Source organism: Microtus pennsylvanicus, chromosome 6 (genome assembly GCF_037038515.1).
Source record: "Microtus pennsylvanicus isolate mMicPen1 chromosome 6, mMicPen1.hap1, whole genome shotgun sequence".
NCBI classification, from domain to species: domain Eukaryota; kingdom Metazoa; phylum Chordata; class Mammalia; order Rodentia; family Cricetidae; genus Microtus; species Microtus pennsylvanicus.
The window spans coordinates 1,486,017-1,506,161 of NC_134584.1; the positions used below are offsets into that span (position 1 = coordinate 1,486,017).

At 53.3% G+C, this 20,145-nt stretch overlaps 1 protein-coding gene across 4 annotated transcripts in view; it reads left to right on the top strand.

Annotated features, from left to right (window-relative positions):
* Ap3d1 (adaptor related protein complex 3 subunit delta 1) overlaps positions 1-19,451 on the top strand; it is a 34,266-nt gene extending 14,815 nt beyond the window's left edge. For 3 of the 4 annotated variants that reach the window (XM_075975440.1, XM_075975443.1, XM_075975442.1), the window contains 25 exons: positions 1,518-1,657; positions 1,743-1,816; positions 2,371-2,420; positions 3,588-3,637; positions 4,060-4,108; positions 5,786-5,931; positions 6,209-6,588; positions 7,400-7,631; positions 8,697-8,842; positions 9,253-9,394; positions 9,892-9,963; positions 10,984-11,059; positions 11,148-11,335; positions 11,638-11,711; positions 12,301-12,469; positions 13,622-13,693; positions 14,088-14,195; positions 15,397-15,525; positions 15,735-15,782; positions 16,258-16,447; positions 16,732-16,820; positions 16,979-17,064; positions 17,391-17,512; positions 17,682-17,761; positions 18,358-19,451. In XM_075975440.1, the coding sequence (XP_075831555.1) occupies positions 1,518-1,657; positions 1,743-1,816; positions 2,371-2,420; positions 3,588-3,637; positions 4,060-4,108; positions 5,786-5,931; positions 6,209-6,588; positions 7,400-7,631; positions 8,697-8,842; positions 9,253-9,394; positions 9,892-9,963; positions 10,984-11,059; positions 11,148-11,335; positions 11,638-11,711; positions 12,301-12,469; positions 13,622-13,693; positions 14,088-14,195; positions 15,397-15,525; positions 15,735-15,782; positions 16,258-16,447; positions 16,732-16,820; positions 16,979-17,064; positions 17,391-17,512; positions 17,682-17,761; positions 18,358-18,453 (3,008 nt within the window). In that variant the 3' untranslated portion in view covers positions 18,454-19,451. The remainder of the gene's footprint in view (positions 1-1,517; positions 1,658-1,742; positions 1,817-2,370; positions 2,421-3,587; positions 3,638-4,059; positions 4,109-5,785; positions 5,932-6,208; positions 6,589-7,399; positions 7,632-8,696; positions 8,843-9,252; positions 9,395-9,891; positions 9,964-10,983; positions 11,060-11,147; positions 11,336-11,637; positions 11,712-12,300; positions 12,470-13,621; positions 13,694-14,087; positions 14,196-15,396; positions 15,526-15,734; positions 15,783-16,257; positions 16,448-16,731; positions 16,821-16,978; positions 17,065-17,390; positions 17,513-17,681; positions 17,762-18,357) is intronic. The other variant, XR_012910852.1, reaches the window with a different exon arrangement.
* Positions 19,452-20,145: the final 694 nt, after the last annotated feature.

Consider the following 20,145-nt stretch of genomic DNA (forward strand, 5'->3'; position numbering starts at 1 on the left):
CCTGTAATGGAAGAAAGAGGCTCTGTATTAAGCTTATCCATGGTGGGCCAGGCACTCAGTTCATTTCCCTTGTGGTGTCTTGCTGGTTACCTCAGCTACTTATTTGGCAGGATAAAGCAGGAGAATTATAAGGTCAGCCTGAATTATAGACTAAGACCAGAGACTGGGGCTCAGGTGATAGGACACTCACCCAGCACCTGTAAAGCCTGGATCCCATCCCCAGCTCTACATAGAGCAAGTGTGGTTGGCATATGCCTGGCAGTGGAGGCAGAGGGTCAGGAGTTTAGGACCAGCCTGCTTCCCTGAGACCCTGCCTCAGAAAAAGTAAGCAATGGCTGGGGCTGCGTATGGTGGCACCCTTAGTGGGGTGCTTTCCACGACCCTGCACAGCTGTTGAGCTGCCAAGAGGTGCTCCTCCCATCTCAGCTCTTGCTGAGGCTTCACTAGCCAGGACAAATGGGGGGACTGGTCATCATTTGCCACTTGATGTTCCCTTTTTCTAGCCCCTGATGCCTTGGGCAAGCCGGAGCCCTAGAGAGCAGTGCTGTCATCCTGGAAGCCTGGGGCTCCCTGGGATGGGGGCTAAGATACTCTCGTGTGTGCTTCTGTGAGCGTGTGTGAATATTCATTCTAAGGCAGTGTGTTCTTTAGCCCAGGGCTCTGTGAACCTTTCCTTGGGAGAAAGCAAATGTCCATTCCCCCACACACACCCTTGCCAGACTGGGCAGCAGTGGCAAACCAAGGAAACAATCCCACTCAGGTCTGCTTATGTCAGCATGGGCAACTTGTGGATGGAGACCACTGTGGAGTCTCCCTCCCACATCAGTACCCAGTCTCAAGAAAACAAAAAGGGAGGCAGGCGGTGGTGGTGCACTTTTTAATCCCAGTACTCTGAGGCAGAGGCAGGTGGATCTCTGTGAGTTCAAGGTCATCCTGGTTTATAGAGTGCCAGGACAGCCAAGGTTATGCAGAGAAACCCTGTCTCAAGCAAGCAAGCAAGCAAGCAAGCAAAAAAAAAAAAAAATACCAGAAAGAAAACATAAAAGCTAAAGGGGGAAGTACAGCTGGAGCGAGGGCTCTGCTAATAACACTGTCTGCTTTTGTAGATGATCCAGGTTCAGTTCTCAGCAGCCACGTGGCAGACCCTTCTGGTGTACAGGCTCTGCACACGTGTGATCCATATGCATACATGCAGCAAACATAAAATGTAAATGTTACTTGAGGGACAGGGCATAGATAAACTGTTTCTGTCCTGAACAGAAGCAGTGTGTCTTCGGAAAAGCCCAGGAATTGTGCCACATGCTGAGTGTACGCAGGTTCCACAGACCCCTGTACCACAAGTTCTTGTTATCCAGGGTATCCCTGTAGGTAGGAAGGCTCCTTTGCTGTGTTGGGTGTGTGATTGTTACTCATGGGGATGGTCCCTATAAATGGGGATACCCATGTTAACAGAAACAACACCCTGGTTGTAGAACATCCCACTCTTTGCTGATGTGGGCCCATCTTTTGGTCCTCAGGGGTGCAGTCTGCAGCTGTTAATGTTATTTGCGAGCTAGCACGTCGCAACCCTAAGAACTACCTGTCCTTGGCCCCGCTGTTTTTCAAGCTTATGACATCCTCCACCAACAACTGGGTTCTCATCAAGATCATCAAGCTGGTAAGTCCAAAAGGGTGGGGTGTGTGCTGGGCCTGTATCCGCAGTCTGTGGTATTCCAGTGACCACAGCACCCTTGTCCCTGTAGTTCGGCGCCCTGACTCCCCTGGAGCCCAGACTGGGCAAGAAGCTGATCGAGCCTCTCACCAACCTCATTCACAGGTAGCTGCTACTCAGCCACCATCCCTGGGCAGGAACATTGGTGCTACTCTGACATTGACTCCTCTCTGTCCTGCCCTTCTTGGCTCACTGAGTCTATTTGATTTTTTTTGAGGCACATTTCACTCTATAACCCAGTCTTGGAATTTACAGTAGTCCTCCTGCCTCAGCCTCCTGGGTACTGGGTTTACAAGTGTACACCACTATACTCAGTTTCACCTATACTCCACATACCAAGCAGTGCATTCATGTTGCCCTTTACCCTCCTGGGGCCCCAGCGCCATGTCCTGTCCCCCGGGTGACATAGGAGGAGCTATAAGCAATCATGACGTGCAGGGATGGGGTTGGAGTGGTCTGGGGCTCAGCCTCAGTCTGGAAGTAGGAGAAGTTGAAAGTATTGGGTTGTATTCCCTGGCTGGGAGGACCACAGTAATCTCTGTGGTGTCACAGGGTTTTAGAGGGACAGCAGTAGTACTGTTCCCATGGAGCCGAGCAGAGTGATCTTTTTTGTATGTGACACTGCTTGGGCTGGGTCCTCATACCTTCCTCTCTCTCAGCACCTCTGCCATGTCTCTGCTGTACGAGTGTGTGAATACCGTGATTGCAGGTGAGTGTGCTGACCATAGCCCTGCTAGGAGGGTGCTGGTGTGGGTGGGGGATCAGCCCCCCTCTCGAGCTGCTTCCATGCTAGGAGAGGATGCAGGGGCCTTCTTGCTGGAAGGAGCTGAGAGGCCTGAGCTGTCTAGGACCCAGAGCATCTCCTGGATGAGGTGGTTGGCTCCTGCCCAAGTCCTCTTCTCTGGTGCTGCTGTAAACTCAGGTCTCTGCAGGGCTTATCCCTCAGCCCTTCCTCAGACCCCTTTGTAAATTTAGAGGTTATTCTCCCATGTGGGGACAGAGCCCAACCTGAAAGGCACATCCCACTTTTCCAGACTTCTTCCAGGCCCCTACAGCAGAACTGAGCTGAGATAGTCATATCATCCAGAGGTCACGTAGGAGCAGGCATAGGGGATTGAGCACAGTCTGCAGCACTGGGGAGGCAGAAACAGGCAGATCCCTGGAGCTGGCTGTCATCCACTTTAGTCACTCCGTGCGCTCCAGGGTTAGGGAGGGTGGGAAGGATTACAGAGGATGTCTGCCTTTACCTTTGTCTCCACACGTGCACACAACACCCAAGATTCAGGACTTGGGCCAAGCATCCTTGGGCTTGCGATTGAGCATGGCTGTTCTGCCTGGGTAGAAGGAGCAGAGGAGAAAAGATGGCATGAAGGTGTAAGCTCCCAGGTGAGGTCTCAAGGTCACAGTGATCACGGGAGTCCTTAGGATTCACATGGCCACCCTTGTGGCTATACCCCAGTGACATGACCCAGCTGTCAGCCACAGGAAGAGCAGCCATGGCTTCTGGAACCCTTCCTGAGAGTCAGATCGTGCTGTGTCCTCAGCCACATACAGGATATGATGTGTGATTGCTGTCATCTGAGAGTTCCCCCAAACCATCAACACTCAGGGTTTTTGCGAAGTCTCGGGGTCTGCTCTGCCCAGCATAGGTCTGCACCTCAGATCCCAGACATGAGCAGGGACTGTGTACCAGTGCTTCAGTGCCCGAGAACTACTCCAGTTTGGGAGAGTGGGAGACCCAGGCTGGATCCCCTGACTTCCCAAGACGCAGCCAGTATAGCTGCCTTCAGAACATGCAGCTGTCTCAGGCCCCTGTTGGTGGGGATGGGTCCTTGTCTGACCCAGGGTTACTCATCTCATCTTCCTTGTGTCCCAGTGCTCATCTCATTGTCTTCGGGCATGCCCAACCACAGCGCCAGCATCCAGGTGCGTCTCTGGGAAGATGGCCTACGCAGATCAACTGAACTGAGGCTTATGGGTGGCCAGGCATGGTGGTGGTCACCTCCAAGTTCTTTTTTCTCAAACAGCTGAAGTGTAAAGGAACCCCTCCTGCCTCAGCCTTCCCTTAGGCACCCTCTTTCCCCACTGTACCTCCACTCGCCCTGTGGGGACCAAATGCAGTCTGCCTGGGCAGCTGCTCTGATCGTGAGATACCCCCACTGGCCCTCAGATCCACTTTGTCACACTGAGCAGGGTCCCCAGTGAGAAGGCTGCAGTCACCTGCCCTCTTGCACCCAGATGCATGCCCTTGGTTGGGACTGTTAGCAGGCTGCAGGGCGCGGTGGAGGGGTGGAGACCAACTTGAGCCCTGCCTGGGAAACCGTTTCTAGTGTGATGTTCCTCCTCAGCTCTGCGTTCAGAAGTTGAGGATACTGATTGAAGACTCAGACCAGAACCGTAAGTCACTGCCACCTGCTAGGCTGCCATGCATGAATGCCATGCCTAGAATTCAGAAATCCCAAACCTCGGGACCCTCTGCCCTTCTGCTCTCCTCATGCGTTCCAGCATGATGATTTTGTGGGTTTAGTAGGAGCAGTCACCATGGGGAGGGGGGCAATAAGTGGTTGCAACACAGGTACCCTGACAGGTAGGGATTGTGCTGAGTGTAGTGTGGAGACAGCAAACGTGAAAATGATCTAGGGTGGGCTCAGGCTTAGTTGTTTGGGCACGCTGGTGTGCCAGACTAGAGGATCCAGGCCTACCCCGCACCTCAGAAACCAGGTGGGGCCACAGTCGTCAAGGTCATGCTTGGCTACCTAATGAATTCAAGGCTGGTCTGGGTTCCATAAACCTTGTCTCAGAAATAAAGTAAACAATGTAAGGTCTGCACGCAGCAGGAGACTGCAGCAGGAGAGGTGGGAGTTCAGGGCCAACCTGGCTCACAAAACTAGGGGCTGGTAAGATGGCTCAGTGGATAAAGAGGCTTACCACCATGCCTGATGCCCCCATCCTTCCCTGGACCTCATGTGGTGGGCTGAGAAATGACTCCTACTAATGGTCTTCTGACCTTGGTGCACACCTCCATGTAAAAAAACAGTGATTGTTTTTCATTTGAAGGAAAGGGAGGCCTGGTGTATGGGTTATCATGTGCACTTGGGAGGTGCACAGAGCCAGGGTTCAAGTCCAGAGACCACTGGCTAGGTATGCTTGGTCCTCAGTGACCTTCTGCTGCCTTCCTTGTGTTCCACACTACTTCTGATTGGAATCCTTGTCAGTGACATCTCTTGGTAATCAGACCAAGTGGCAGGCCCAGCTTCCAGTGTCCACTGTGGGTCCCCGTCCATCCTCTGTGGACTATAGCATCTCAGCAGCTCTCATGTCCTTGCTGTTGGAAATCATCTCTGGGCCATCTGTCACAAAGTGAGGCTTCTGGGTGACTCTCGCTTCAGTCTCTCTTTACTTTTCCACAAGGCCTACAATGGGCTCAGTTTGGCTAGCAGCGACCTCCTCAAACACACCATCATTGGGGTTCTTTTTTGTTTTTTGGTTTTTTTTGACACAGGGTTTCTCTATGTAGCCCTGACTGTCCTGGAACTTGCTCTGTAGATCCGCCTGGGTTTAAAGGCATTTACCACTACACCCAGCAGGGTTCTTTTTTAAATATACAAATTTTTAAGTTCTTTGTAAGTTTTTGTCACTCATACTTATGTGTTCGTGTGTGGGTCTGTGCTCAGAAATTCCAGTGCCTGTGGAGACTGGAGTCACCTAATGCCCAGGAGCTGGAGTTAGTCAGAACACCCAATGTGGATGCTAGGAGCTGGACTTGTGTGCACGGGAGGAGCTGTGCACACTACTGCTGAGCCATCGCACAGTGCACATGGGGGTTCACCCTGCATAGTTCTGACACCTGTTCCTCCAGTTCCTAGAAGGCTATGCCTGTGGAGCATGCTGTGATAGGTTGGGGTACACAGCCTCTACTTTGGCTTCATGGGGGGGCAGAAGTGGCCATCACCTGCAGTCAGCACCAACTGGGGCCGCAGTGGCCAGAAATGGTGACAAATTCCCCCTGTTGCACCCATTGACCATGGTATTCCCCTCAGTATCTGCAAACTAATGGCCACTTGATCTTCACAGTAAAGTACCTGGGGCTGCTGGCCATGTCTAAAATCCTGAAGACACACCCCAAGTCCGTGCAGTCCCACAAGGACCTGATCCTGCAGTGCCTGGATGACAAGGATGAGTCCATCCGCCTACGCGCCCTCGACCTGCTCTATGGAATGGTGTGTGTCACTGTGCCAGTATAGGGAGCCTTTGAAGCTTCTGCACCTCCTACCCTGGCTGGGACAGCAGCCTGAGCTTGTTGGGGTTAGCAGATGACACCTGCCCAGGCTGTAGGGAGTGAGGCCTTAGTCCCTTGGTCAGACATGATACACTGACTTAATGCTCAGTGTGATTTCTGCTGTCTGGGGAAGAAACTGTCCTTCCTCTGCTCATGAAGTCAGTCTCAACTGTCATCTTGTGACTGCCTGTGCTGACCAACCGAGTCTTCTCCCACAGGTGTCCAAGAAGAACCTGATGGAGATCGTGAAAAAGCTGATGACCCACGTGGACAAGGCCGAGGGCACCACCTACCGCGATGAGCTTCTCACCAAGATCATTGACATCTGCAGCCAGTCCAACTACCAGCACATCACCAACTTCGAGTGGTACATCAGCATCCTTGTGGAGCTGACACGACTGGAGGGTACCCGCCATGGCCATCTCATCGCTGCACAGATGCTGGATGTGGCCATCCGTGTCAAGGCCATTCGCAAATTTGCTGTGTCCCAGATGTCTGCACTGCTTGACAGTGCTCACCTGGTGGCTAGCAGCACCCAGCGCAATGGCATCTGTGAGGTGCTCTATGCTGCTGCTTGGATCTGTGGGGAGTTCTCAGAGTGAGTTGGTGGGCCCTCGGAGGTGGCCCAGTATGGCCTGGTGGGGGGGACATGTGGGCCATGTGGCTTACAATGACTGTGGAGAGGGTGCCCTCTAGTTCATAGACCATCAACAGATCTGTTCTTCCTAGCTAGGCAGGCAGTCACCCTTGGAGCCAGGCCTCACCATACACTGGTGGCAGACCCATTCCCGCCAGCCCTGAAATTGCCTGGTAGAGCTCCACAGAGCAGCTGCTGTGTCCTCATGCTAGGCTCCAGGAGGATGTGGGTGGATATGCCACTTCGCATACCTGACTCAGAGGACATAGGACAGCTGTGACCCAGAGCAGATGTGGACAACTCTGGCTGTCCTGCAGAGCACATTTCTCTAGAAAAGTCACGAAACTTACTTAGCACTTCCCATTGCCCCTGGGCTCAGCCCATGGCAGCCGCATATCAGGCCCCCTTTGAGGCCCCAGTGTGGAGTCTCCTCTCTGAACCCCACAGGGCAGCCACAGAATGCACATGGATGCCAGAAGAAGTTTATTGATGAGTGTTTTGTTTTGTGGTGCTGGGAATTGAACCCAGGGCGGAACAGTCCATATCAGGCAAACGCTCATTAGCAAGAACATTGATGGCAGTAAGTGGGCCGCACAGGCCCTCTGTGTCTGCTGCTCACATCTTTGCCGTGCTTCCTCAAACCGTCAGTGGAAACAAGCACCCAACTTTGCACTTTAGCTGAGAAGCCTAGACCCCACATTCCTGGCATGGCTTCCTTGTGAGATGGGCCTGTGGGTGTGCTCAGTAGCCTCATGCAGCCCCTATCCACCAGGCACCTACAGGAGCCCCAGCAAACTCTGGAGGCCATGCTGCGGCCCAAGGTCACCACACTGCCCGGCCACATCCAGGCTGTGTATGTGCAGAACGTGGTAAAGCTGTACGCGTCCATCCTGCAGCAGAAGGAGCAGGCCGCCGACACGGAGGCTGCACAGGAGGTCACCCAGCTGCTGGTGGAGCGGTTGCCGCAGTTTGTGCAGAGTGCTGACTTGGAAGTGCAGGAGCGGGTAAGGCCTGCAAGCTGGGGATTCTGCTCAGGATTGAGACTAAACCTGACGAGGGCAGCTTCAGAGAGGATGATTGCGTGCTCATGCCCTGTGAGCACATCCAGGGCTGGCGTGGTGTCAGTCAGGAGTGGGGGCTGCCTGCTCCCACCTTACGTCTGGCAGGCAGCAGGGCTGCCTTCTAAAGATCCCACAGGTGCCACACCTCCGGCTAAGAACATGTCCGTGTGAACATAAGTACCCACACAGGTCTGGAGACCTGTTGGTCCCCTACTAGCTCCTTGTCCCAGACAGAGCTAGTAGATGGGAGGGATTTTCTCCCTTTTCCAAAGTGGATTGTTGAAGTCTATCCTAGCTCTGCCCATCTGGGGCTTGGAGTCCCTGGACAGGGATTGTGGTGTGGATGAGTCTGAGAGCCAGCCTAGGAGGTAGGCAGTGCCCTGCTACTGTTGTGGGAGAGCTGATTTGGGACCCCCTTTGTCTGTGGTGGGGCAGGCTTGAATCAGGAGCCTGCATGTCTTAGACATGTGCTGGGACAGCAGGTGGCCCAGGTCCGGGGCTGACACCTGGGAATTGGGATCCAGTGGCCAAGGTAGAGCCAAGGCTGCTCCTGGTGCCCCATAGTAATATAGGTTCTCAGCAAACCATGTGCCATGAGGCTTCTGCTAGGTCGCTGGGTACCCCTTGAGGAGGTCAGGAGTGGATACTGACCCATCCATGGTTGAGGAACTGACCCAGGCTGAGCCCTGTGAGAAGTAGGGACCCACACTGAGCCACACTTTGATGTTGTTGGGATTGATGGTACGGCATGGTAGCAAGGACTGCCTAGAGCCAGTACAGGACTGAGTGGCTATAGGTGGCCCCACAGAAGGTGACATAGCTGAGCTCCTCCTGTCTGACCCTTGTGGGACTTGTCTCTCCCTGTCTTGAGAGAATGAGACATGAGGCCTGTGGCTGAGCCAATGGGGAGGACAGGCCCCAGCACTACATCCTCAGATCACTGGCTGCCGAGTTCTCCCATGGCTTAGTGGCTGTGGGCAGACACCCACTCTGTTGCTGCTCCCCTAGGCGTCCTGCATCCTGCAGCTGGTCAAGCATGTGCAGAAGCTGCAGGCAAAAGGCGTGCCGGTGGCTGAGGAAGTGAGCGCCTTGTTCGCTGGTGAACTGAACCCCGTGGCCCCCAAGGCTCAGAAGAAGGTCCCAGTTCCTGAAGGGTGAGGATTGGGGACGTGGTAGGGTGATGAGGCTACAGCCACTGAAATGGTTCCTGATCTAGGAAATTGGGTAGGGGTTTTCGTGCTCCACGACCTGCCACCAGCTAGGGGAACAGATGGCCCTGGGGCTAGACGGCCTGACCCTGCTCTTGCTCACTCACATAAAACCATTCTGTCTTGGTGCTGCTATACCGCTGTTCCCTGGTCCTCAGGGAGTACCCTGCTTGTTATGGTCCTGCCAGATTCCATGGTTACCTGTCCTGGTCTGCTGTTTCTGGGTCTTCTCTCCGGGGTTGTGGCATCCTGCCTTGCCTGGTCCCTTTGGTGCTGATGTTGAGAGATGTCACAGGTGCATGGTGGGTCAACACAGAGTAGATCAGGCCACTATGTGACCCCTCTGTACATCCCAGCCTAGACCTGGATGCCTGGATCAATGAGCCACCTTCGGACAGTGAGTCTGAGGATGAGAAACCCAAGGCCATCTTCCATGAAGAGGAGCCAAGGCACACACGGCGCCGGCAGCCTGAGGAGGATGAGGAGGAGCTGGCGCGAGTGAGCAGACCTTTTCAGGAGTACCCAGCATATGGCAGAAGCTCAGCTTGGGCTCTTTTTACAAAGAGTAGCTGATTCTTAGGCCTAGGAACACCTGAGGCTATGCTATTTGGCCAGACACAGCCTGTGACACAGGCAAGAGGACACTTAGGTTCTACCTTGTCCTCCTGTTCAGAGCCCTCCCATGAGCCCCTTTCCCGGGCCCTCAGCAGGAACACTGGAGTGGACTTCTGAGCCTGCAGGAATAGGAATGGTGTGCAGGAGCTGTGACTGAGGGTTGGGTAGACCCAGACCAGTTCTGCTCCCAGGAGCCCAGAACCTCAGGCAGTCTGCCTGTTCATGAGCGCTGCTCTTGGGAGACAGGCCTACCTGAGAGCTCTGCCTCTTGAAGTGGTCCTCCTGTTTTCTGCTTTGATCCTTCCCTGCCCACCTGGGTCTTGGGAAATGGACAGGCACTTTTCTGACATACGTGCTCATGTAGAGTTCTGTCCCCACAGCGACGAGAGGCCCGGAAGCAGGAGCAAGCCAACAACCCTTTCTACATCAAGAGCTCCCCGTCCCCACAGAAGGCAAGTGGTGTCCTTTAGTGTCCCCCCACCACCTGCCACACTGATACCTCCAAGAGAGTAATGTAGTTATGGCCATACCTTGGGGAGCAAGCTATATGTGTAGTCCCAGCTGCAGCTAAGCCGAACTGCTCTGCATCCCGGTCTTGGTCAACCTGGGTGATCTAGGTGGGGTCTATCTAGACTGCCTTGAGATGGGTGCTCTGCCCAGCTGGCCCATTGCACCCACAAGAAGTGCTGGCCTCTCAGCCCATTGCAAGTTTCTCAGGGCCCTAGGAAGTTTCAGCTTTTGTGGGCAGATCCTACAGTGGTATCAGAGTCACTGGTGACAACGATGGCCACGGAGGAGAGTTCACAGCACTCCGGGGAGCAAAGGATACCTGAGGTTAAATGTGTAATAGTTTCTCATTTTAGAAAAAGCAAGGATTGGGGGCTAGAGAGATGGCTCAGCGGTTAAGAGCACTGATTGTTCTTCCAGAGGTCCTGAGTTCAATTCCCAGCAACCACATGGTGGCTCACAACCACCTATAATAATATCTGGTGCCAACTTCTGGAGAGCATTGTATACATAATAAATAAATCTTTAAAAAAATAACAAACAAGGATTCATACTAGGACTAGGACTCTGTAGGTAGAGCCCTTGCCTAGTATGTTTGTGCCTTGGGTCCCATCCTCAGCACCACATAAACCAGGTATGGTCACCAGTATTCAGGAGACAGACAGAAGAAGCAAAAATCTAAGGTTGCCCGTGGCTACATACTGAGGTTAGGGCCAGCTTAAAGTCTGTGTCCAAAAAAGTGATAATCATGAATAGTCCTAGGTATAAAAGTTTCTTCCTGCCCATAGCCTAAGACATCACGTTCCAGGGCTATGGTCCCAGGTCCCCACCTGTCTTTATGGAACCTGGAGCACATGAGTAATGTTCCCCTGCTGCATGAAGGGCCATCACTCTCCAACACACAGCATTCCCCTTCCTGCCTTGTGAGTCTGTGCCACACTGACACCCTGTGGTTCCTCCTTCAGCGATACCAGGACACACCAGGTGTAGAACATATTCCTGTGGTTCAGATCGACCTCTCAGTGCCTCTGAAAGTTCCAGGCGAGTGTCTCCTTGTCCTAAGTTCATGTGTGGGACATGACGGGGTTCTGGGTGTCCCTGAGCTCTGGCCATCCACACGTCCCCACAGGCATGCCCATGTCAGACCAGTACGTAAAGCTGGAGGAGCAGCGGCGGCACCGGCAGCGGATGGAGAAGGACAAGAAAAGGAAGAAGAAGGAGAAGGGCAAGCGCCGCCACAGCTCTCTGCCCACAGAGAGTGATGAGGACATCGCCCCTGCCCAGCGCGTGGACATCGTCACCGAGGAGATGCCTGAGGTCAGTCCCTGCCTAGCCCTGTCGGCCTTGGTGGCAGCAGGCTTGTCTGTGTCCCTAAGAGGCTGACTCTGAGCTGGTGACTACAGTCATCTGTCACACAAGCCTTCAATGATGGGCATGATTTTATTCCACTTTCTCCACTGTATGAGCTAGCAGCCACAGCCTAGTACCTTGGGCACATATAGGTATGTGCATGACTGTCCAGACATATTATTCTGTTACTTGAGGCAGAAGTGACAAGAGCCTCCACCAGGACAACATGGTTGCTAGTTGACTGAGCCCTGACCCCTCTGTCCCCTCAGAATGCTCTGCCTAGTGATGAGGATGACAAAGACCCCAATGACCCCTACAGGGCGCTGGACATTGACTTGGATAAGTAAGTGATGGGTGAGGAACAGACTGAAGACTGGGTGGGGTTGCTCTTAGGGTGGTGAGGTCCCGATTCCCAGAATGCTGAGAAAATCCTTGGCCATGGTGGAGGTACTGCATTGGTGGCTCAGTATAACACCTGCTGTGTGAGCTAGAAGGCTTGAGCTCAATTCTCTAGCACTCATTGAAAGCCAACCCTAGCACCCGAGGCAGAGACAGCAGACCCCTGAGCTCACTGGCAGCCAACCTGACTGTGTGAGGGAGCTCCAAGTTCAGTAAGAGAGAAACCCTGTCCCAAAAGATAGAGTGCAGAGTAGTGGGAAAATGCTTGGCACTGACCTCTGCCCACCACATGACTGTGGATGTGTGGGCTGGCATGCCGACACCCACATTCCACATGGGCATGGATATGTGCCGTACACATCCAAAACGTGGGAGAAAGCACTGAGATGCTTGGGTGTGCAGGGAATAAGGTCAGTGCTCCCAGATCTGTAGTTGTCATGGGTATTCATGTAGCCTCAGGATTTGTAGGGCCAGCAGCCCTGAGGGTGGGCCCCAGCTCAGCCTGGTGACCCCAGGTCTTCTCCTCCCCCAAGGCCCTTGGCTGACTGTGAGAAGCTGCCTGTCCAGAAACACAGGAATGCTGAGGCTGTGAAGTCCCCAGAGAAGGAAAGTGTCCCCACTGTAGAGAAGAAAAGCAAGAAGCCCAAAAAGAAGGAGAAGAAACCCAAAGAGAGAGAGAGAGAAAAGAAGAAGGACAAAAAGGTGCATGCCCTGGGGCTCTGGCTTGAGTGCAAAGCTAGGGCTGTGGAGTACGGGGTCCCTCCCAGCCCAGCCAGGGGGCAGAGCAAGAAGCAGTTGTGAGGAAGGGAAGCTAGAGAGGCCATGCACAGCAAGCTGCTGGTCGTAGGCTAGGCTTCTACAAATTGTGTGCTGGGGGTATGGGTAACATCTGGAACCGAGAGCTGTGCACATGCTACATGGGTGCTTACCCTGCCGCATCCGCAGGCTGCTTGGTTTTTGGTTTTGTTGCGATAGGGCCTCACTTTATAGCTCTAGTCATCCTGGAACTCACTCTGTAGACCAGGTTAGACTCAAACCCATAGAAATCCGCCTGCCTCTGCCACCCAAGTGCTGGGATTAAAGGCATGTGCCACCACCGCCCAGCTCCCAGGCTACTTTTCTTTTTTCTTTCCCCTCTTCGTTTTTCAAGACTTTTATGTGTGTGTGTGTGTGTGTGTGTATGTGTGTGTGTGTGTGTGTGTATGTATGTGTGTGTATGTGTAACAGCCCTGGCTGTCCTGGAACTAACTGTAGACCAGGCTTGAACTCACAGAGATGTGCCTACCTCTACTTCCAAAGTGTTAGTTAGTATTAAAGACGTACACCACCACCACCAGCTCCGCGTTGCTTTTTAAATTGTATTTGGAGACTATAACTAGATCTCACTGAGTTGTCCAGGCTGGTCTTGAATTTGCAATACTCCTACTTCAGTCTCTTGACTAGCTGGCTAGAAATAGATTTTATTTGTTGAGTGCTGAGATCAAGCCCAGGATTCCACCGATGCAAGGCAGCCTCTGAGGTATAGCTCAGTGTGGTGACACTTTGGAGACTACGTATCATTGTCCTGCTTAGGCTGCACCACCATGCCAGCTCTCATAAGACTGAGGGAGAAGGATTCTCCTGACTTCTCCCAGTTTGAGCTACAGTCTAAGAACTGAGTTGCCTCACTCCAGTCACCGCTTAGCACAGCACTGTCTTCCAGAATGCCTGGTGACTATGGTGGCATCTTGACTGAGGTGCCATGCTACACAGCAGTCAGATGTCTGGGGCAGGGAGGCAAGAATGGCAACCAGAGAGCATCCTTGCTGCTGGCACTACCTGCCTTTGCCTAAAGTGTTCTTCTTGTGGCTTCAGGGCGAGGACCTAGACTTCTGGCTCTCCACCACTCCACCACCTGCTGCTGTCCCCGTTCCTGCCCCATCCACGGTAAGTGCCTGCCCTTTGTGTCCTCAGAGGTATCACCTATGCATTTCCACAGGAACCAGTGAGTGCCGGGCATCTCCCCTACATTCCTGGAGCTACACACAGGTACCAATAAGTGGAGTCCAGCCCAGTGGGATGTCCCGAGTCAGGCCTGGGTCTGCTATCCAGTGGGATTCTGCTTAGCAAGTCTCAGTGAGGCAGAGGGGTGGCCAGCAGGACTTTTGTCCACAAGGCATCCTTTGGAGAATATTCCCAACCCTCAGGACGGCACTGGTTAGGTGGGACTCAGAGTTCCCTTTTTGCTTCTTAAGCTGAAATCCTCTGAGCAGTCAGTAGAAGACAACCCCATACCCTACCCTATCCCTGAAAAACCATCCAGACCTTCCTGGCTTTACAGGAAGAACTTGCTGTGAGTACTGTCACCCTGGCTAAGGATGAGGGTGAGGGACTCAGGAGAGAGGAGCTGGAGGACGAGGAGGACAACATGGATCATGACCAGGAAAGGGTAAGGCATACAGTACCAGCTGCTTCATTCAAGTGCTGCAGCCCTCATGCTTGAGCCTATAAAAGGATTCTGGTATTTCCAGAGCAGTTTCTAAGCTGTGCAGCCACACCACCATCTCATTCCAGAACCTTCCATCACCCTAGTAGGAATCCTTACCTCGTGAACAGTCTGTCCCACCCCTTCCTGGTCCACTTGCTGATTGGCTGTTCTGCACGTTGGCTGGCATGGAGTCCCACATGAAGTGGCCTCTGGTGTCTGGCTCTCTCACGGACAACATCTCTGATGTGTCCCCCCCCCCCTTTTTTTCTTTTTTTTTTATTTATTTTAAGCCAGGTCTGGTAGCAAATGCCTAAGAAACCCTGTCTCATCCCTCGCCCTCCTCCCACCCCAAAAAAAGATTTTAATTGTGTGTGAATGTTATTTCATGGGTCCTGGGATCTGAACTAAGGCCTTTGTGATTGGGCAGCAAGTACGCTTAACCACCAAGCTATCAACCTAGCCCAAAGCCCCATGGTTTGTTGTGTGTGTGTGTGTGTGTGTGTGAGAGAGAGAGAGAGAGAGAGAGAGAGAGAGAGAGAGAGAGAGAGAGAGAGCGCGAGCATGTGTGAGAGAGAATTCAAACTCAGAGATCTGCCTGCCTCTGCTTCCCGAGTGCTGGGATTAAAGGCATGCGCCACCACTGCTTGGCCGGAGAGAGAGAGAGAGAGAGAGAGAGAGAGAGAGAGAGAGAGAGAGAGAGAGAGAGAGAGAGAGAGAGAGAGAGAGCATGTGTGAGAGAGAATTCAAACTCAGAGATCTGCCTGCCTCTGCTTCCCGAGTGCTGGGATTAAAGGCATGCGCCACCACTGCTTGGCCACCCCATGTTCTTGAAGTTTCTCCATGCTGGTGGCTGTATGATACTTAAGTGTGTGATTGGGCCTCATGCTCATGTCTGTCAACCATGCGTAGATACTGGGCCATTTTCCCGTCTCTGTGAGCACTGCTTCTGATCTATACTGTGCATTCCCCACGTTCCGAGTGACGCCTGCCACTAATCTATCAGTCACAAGGTTCTAGTGTCTGCCAAGCCTGGCCTCCAACCCCAGTGACCTGTAGGATTCCTGGCTTTGCTGTCCCATCTCTCATGTGATGTGAAGGGAGAGAATGATGACAGGCTCCCTCTTGCTGGAGACAAGGGGCCTGAGCCCAGACTCTGCTTTAGAAATCATCCCGGCACAAGAAGAAGAAACACAGGAAGGAGAAGGAAGAGAGGCCACGAGACAAAAAGAAAGCCAAGAGGAAGCAGGCAGCGCCGCTGGAGAATGGTGCAGCAGAGGAGGAGCCCATCCCGGTGAGCATGCCCGCCACCCTGCCAACTCAACCTTAAAACCTGGGTTCCATTCAGAGAGATCCCAGAGTCTCTGGAAGCTGTGCTGTGGTAGGAGCCTTGACCAGCATCGTCTGAGGGCTCTTGGTCTTTATGACCGTGTCCCTATCTCGAGATACCCGCGAACGGCCAGGGCCCTGTCACCGCAGCTGATGTCATCTCTTCTTCCCCAGCCCATGTCCAGCTACTGCCTTCTGGCTGAGAATTCCTACATTAAAGTGGTAAGTGACACTGGGCTGCTGCAGGGAGGGGGGTCATTGCTGGGGGAGTAACCCACCACACGAAGCCTTGCAGGGCTGGCAGCAGTAATCAGACTAGAAGCTCAAGAGGCCTAGGCATTGCCATCAGTGTAGGCCCACCATGGCCAACAGCCCAACCACAGCTGGAGAGCCTAGTGTGGCCAGGTCACCTGAGGACAGCGTTGCTAACAGAACAAAGAGTGGCCATGGCAACACACACACATTGGGGCAGAGGCAGGAGAATTGCAAGATCAACCAGGATTACATTGCAAGACTTTGTCTCAAAGACTCAAAAAGACAAGGGCTGGGGTGTAGCTTCATGAAGAGCTTAGTCTGAGGGTGGGGTCCTGGGGGGCCACAGGCAGCTTTCACTTTAGAGTCACTGTCCTTGATCTTCACTGGGAGCTTACTCCCCTCAGCGGGTCCCTGGTGCTTGACCTTGCCTTTGCTCATGCAGACATACGACATCCAAACCAGCCTACAGAAGGACAGCCAAGTGACCGTGTCAGTCATCCTGGAGAACCAGAGCAACAGCTTCCTGAAGAACATGGAGCTCAACGTGCTGGACTCGCTCAACACCAAGATGGCCCGGCCTGAGGGCTCCTCAGTGCATGATGGTGTGCCTGTTCCTTTCCAGCTGCCCCCTGGTGAGCCCACCCATTGACCCTAGGATTCGCAAAGCCAGCTCTGCTCTTTATGTTCTTGTTACCTGGGCTCCTGTACAAGGAATTTAACTAGAGCTCCTGGCGACAGCCAAAGCCACAGGCCCCAAGCCGCTTGCTGGGCTTTCCCTGGGACAAGGCTGGGATCTGGGGCCAGCAGCAGGAGCCCATTGTTTCTGTGACTCTGCAGAATCCTTGCCAGCTATGATGCTCTAGAGCCAGTGCTGACTCAGACCCTGGGCCCCACTGAGTACCTTGTCTCCCATCAGGCGTCTCCAATGAGGCCCAGTTTGTGTTCACCATTCAGAGCATCGTCATGGCCCAGAAGCTCAAAGGCACGCTGTCCTTCATTGCCAAGGTATTCACTGGGGTCCCAGGAACCATGGTCAGTGCTGAGGAGTCCACTCTATTCTGGGCTTCAGCTCCTTTGCCCTGCCCCAGTGGATGTCAGGCATCCCAGGAAAGGAAGTGCATGTCTGGAAAGCCACCCCACAGCTGCGGCTTCTCTTCTCATAGGACGACGAAGGGGCCACCCATGAGAAGTTAGACTTCCGGCTGCACTTCAGTTGTAGCTCCTACCTGATCACCACGCCCTGCTACAGGTGTGTGTGCCTCCACCCTTCCAGAAACACCTCCCAGGGCAGGGAGGGCGCAGGGGCGGGAGAGTGAGGTGGAGGTAACATGAGTCACCTTCGACTCCTGATACAGCCTGCCACTGTCCTGGGTGCTTGTTTCTCCTGGGCCCCATAGCATTGCAGAGGCCTCTCTGTCCCCAGACGACTGCCCTGTGTGCCAGCTTCTGATGGTGTCACATAGCCCAGGCTGTCTTGGAACTTGAAGCAGTTCTCCTTCCTCAATATTCCCATTGCTGGGGTGACAGGTCTAATACCCAGGCCCTGCCATCACCCTCCATTCTGTCCTCCCACAGCGATGCCTTTGCCAAGTTGCTGGAATCAGGAGACTTGAACATGAACTCTATCAAAGTTGATGGCATTAGTATGTCTTTCCAGAACCTCCTAGCAAAGATCTGTTTCCACCACCATTTTTCCGGTAAACAATGTCACAGTGATATTGGTTTCATCCCACAAGTGTTGCAGAAGCCAACCCTGCACTCCAGTCAGTCCCTTCCTGCTCAGGGCCTTGGCCTGCAGCCCTCAAGTGCCATCCCAGCATGGAATTTACAGCCCTGGAAAGGGCCTGATTCTTCCTTCTGTTGCAGTTGTGGAGCGAGTAGACTCCTGTGCCTCCATGTACAGCCGCTCCATCCAGGGCCACCATGTCTGCCTGCTGGTGAAGAAGGTGAGGTTGTGGTAGCACCTGCTGCTCTGTGGCCGACCAGGGCAGTCTTCAGGGAGAGGCTGAGCCTCACTGTCCAGGGCTGCTTAGACCAGTTAGACCAGCCCCCCCAACTATATCCACCCCCACAGTTACACCAATCCCTCTCCCTGCTGTACTAAAACCTATGTTGGACCAGGCCCCCACCTGGTGAGCACAGGGCAAGAGGAAGGAAAGGCTCAGCAAGGTCTTAGGCCCGTGACTGGTGAGCAGTGTACTGTCCACCTGCCATCCACGCAGTCTGGAGGCAGAGTTCCTGAGTTCTAGGCCAATTGTGGCTACGTAACTTCAAAAAACTAAAGTGAATGCTGGACGGTGGTGCACACCTCTAATCCCAGCACTCAGGAGGCAGAGGCAGGCGGATCTCTGTGAGTTCGAGGCCAACCTGGTCCACAAGAGCTAGTTCCAGGACAGGCTCCAAAGCTATAGAGAAACCCTGTCTCGAAAAAGAAAAAAAAACTAAAGTGAGGCCTAGGTCCCGGGTGAGGGGAGGAAGAGTTGGCATTTTTGGCCCTGGACCACCTCCAGCACGAGCAGTATATGCATATGCTGTCCCCTAGGGTGAGAGCTCCGTGTCGGTAGATGGGAAATGCAGTGATGCCACACTGCTCAGCAGCCTGCTGGAAGAGATGAAGACCACGTTGGCTCAGTGCTGAGTGACAGAGTCCAGGATGCCCGACAGACCACAGACAGATGTGATGGGTCTTGCCTCTCCTCTCCTTTGTCATGTGTACTGTCCCCACACCCAGCATTAATTTAATGCCACCAGCCTCCACGGTGTGACTCTGAGGTCCTATGTTGCATCAACTTATTATCCTTTTTTTATTCTGACCCGCACTCCTTTGGCAAGAAAGTCCATTTCAATTCCAACCCTATCCAGCTAGGGGCTCCCAGCTCCACTCCCCGTTCTTGAAGATGGCTGTGGGGACTCCAGGCTGGTGGGCCTCCGGGTTTCCAGCAAACAGTGGGACTGATGTGTCCACACTCTTCTGCCCCCATGCTGCCTCTGGAGGAACCCTTCCAGCTGCTGCTGTCCCCAAATATCCTGACTGGTGGTGTCTGTGGAGAGGTGAGCAGGCCAGCTATTACCACATTTCTTGCTAGTGTCTGTGTGGCCAGGTGGATGAAGTGTGCTTGTGGGTCAGCTCAGCTGCTGACAGCAGGGACAGCCCTTTGATTTTCTTCTGTTCAACAGAATTCTGGTGGGATTCTGTTGAGGAGGTGGTCAGTGGATGAGTGCAATCCATGCCCCTCAGTTTGTCACTACACATCACGGGTTTGTCTCTGCGCTGTGCCACAGCTGTGGAGGGCCGAGTGCCTTGCAGTGGAGAGTGTGTGCATCCTGGGAGCATTCGGTGCTTACCCAGCCATTCTGGGCAAGGTGAGGGACCCCAGCCTGGACACTCCCTATAGCTGGGTAGCTGGGCACAAGCTGAGCCTTCCTCATGGGTGGTGGTGGTCTACAGACATTCTGGCTGTTCCTTTGAGGACTGCTGTCACTTTAGCATGTAGAGTACTCTGTTACCGACCCCAGTGACCCTTCAGCTATATGATGTTCCATGATTGATTTGCTGCCGACATTCCCGTGTGAAGAGAGATAAATCACGCTGCTGATGATCGGTGTCACAATGACCCAATAAAGAGTCGCAAAACACGTTTGTGTGTTTTGTCCTCACAGTACCTGAGAGCAGTCCCCAGTGTGCCATTCAGGCTCCTGGGGCTCAGATGAGTTGCCTCAACCTCCACCCGTGGGAGCTGTCATCTACATTTTTGTATATGTGCTCTAAGTACTGATGTGTGAGTGTGCATGCAGAGAAGACAGTGTTGTCTGCCCATCACTCTCCACTCACACAGCGCTGGGATTCAGACTCTGGCCCTTAGGCATGTGCAGCAAATGCTACTGCGCACTGAACCATCTTGCCATTTCTCCTTTTTTTGAAAAAAGAATTTAAAATTATGTAACCAGGCAGTGGTGGCAGGTACCTTTAATCTCAGCACTCGATCTCTGTGAATTCAAGGTCAGCCTGGTCTACAGAGTGAGTTCCTAGACAGCCAGGGCTACACAGAAAAACCCTGCCTCAAAACAAAAACACAAAAATTAGGCATCTGTGTAGCATGTGCACATCCTGTTTCCTGGCACTGCAGCTCCAGGTGGGTCGCATGACATCCCACACTGAAATGCCAGGGCCTCTACAAGTCAACCAGGACTCTTGACTGATAGCCACATTGCCAGTCCCCAAGGCCCCTTTCTTACCAAACTCATGAGGTTGTGAGGTGGAAACAGGATCTTGGGTTTTAAAAAACATTTGGTCCATCTCAGCTGCCACCTTGTGTGGGGACAAGCAAAG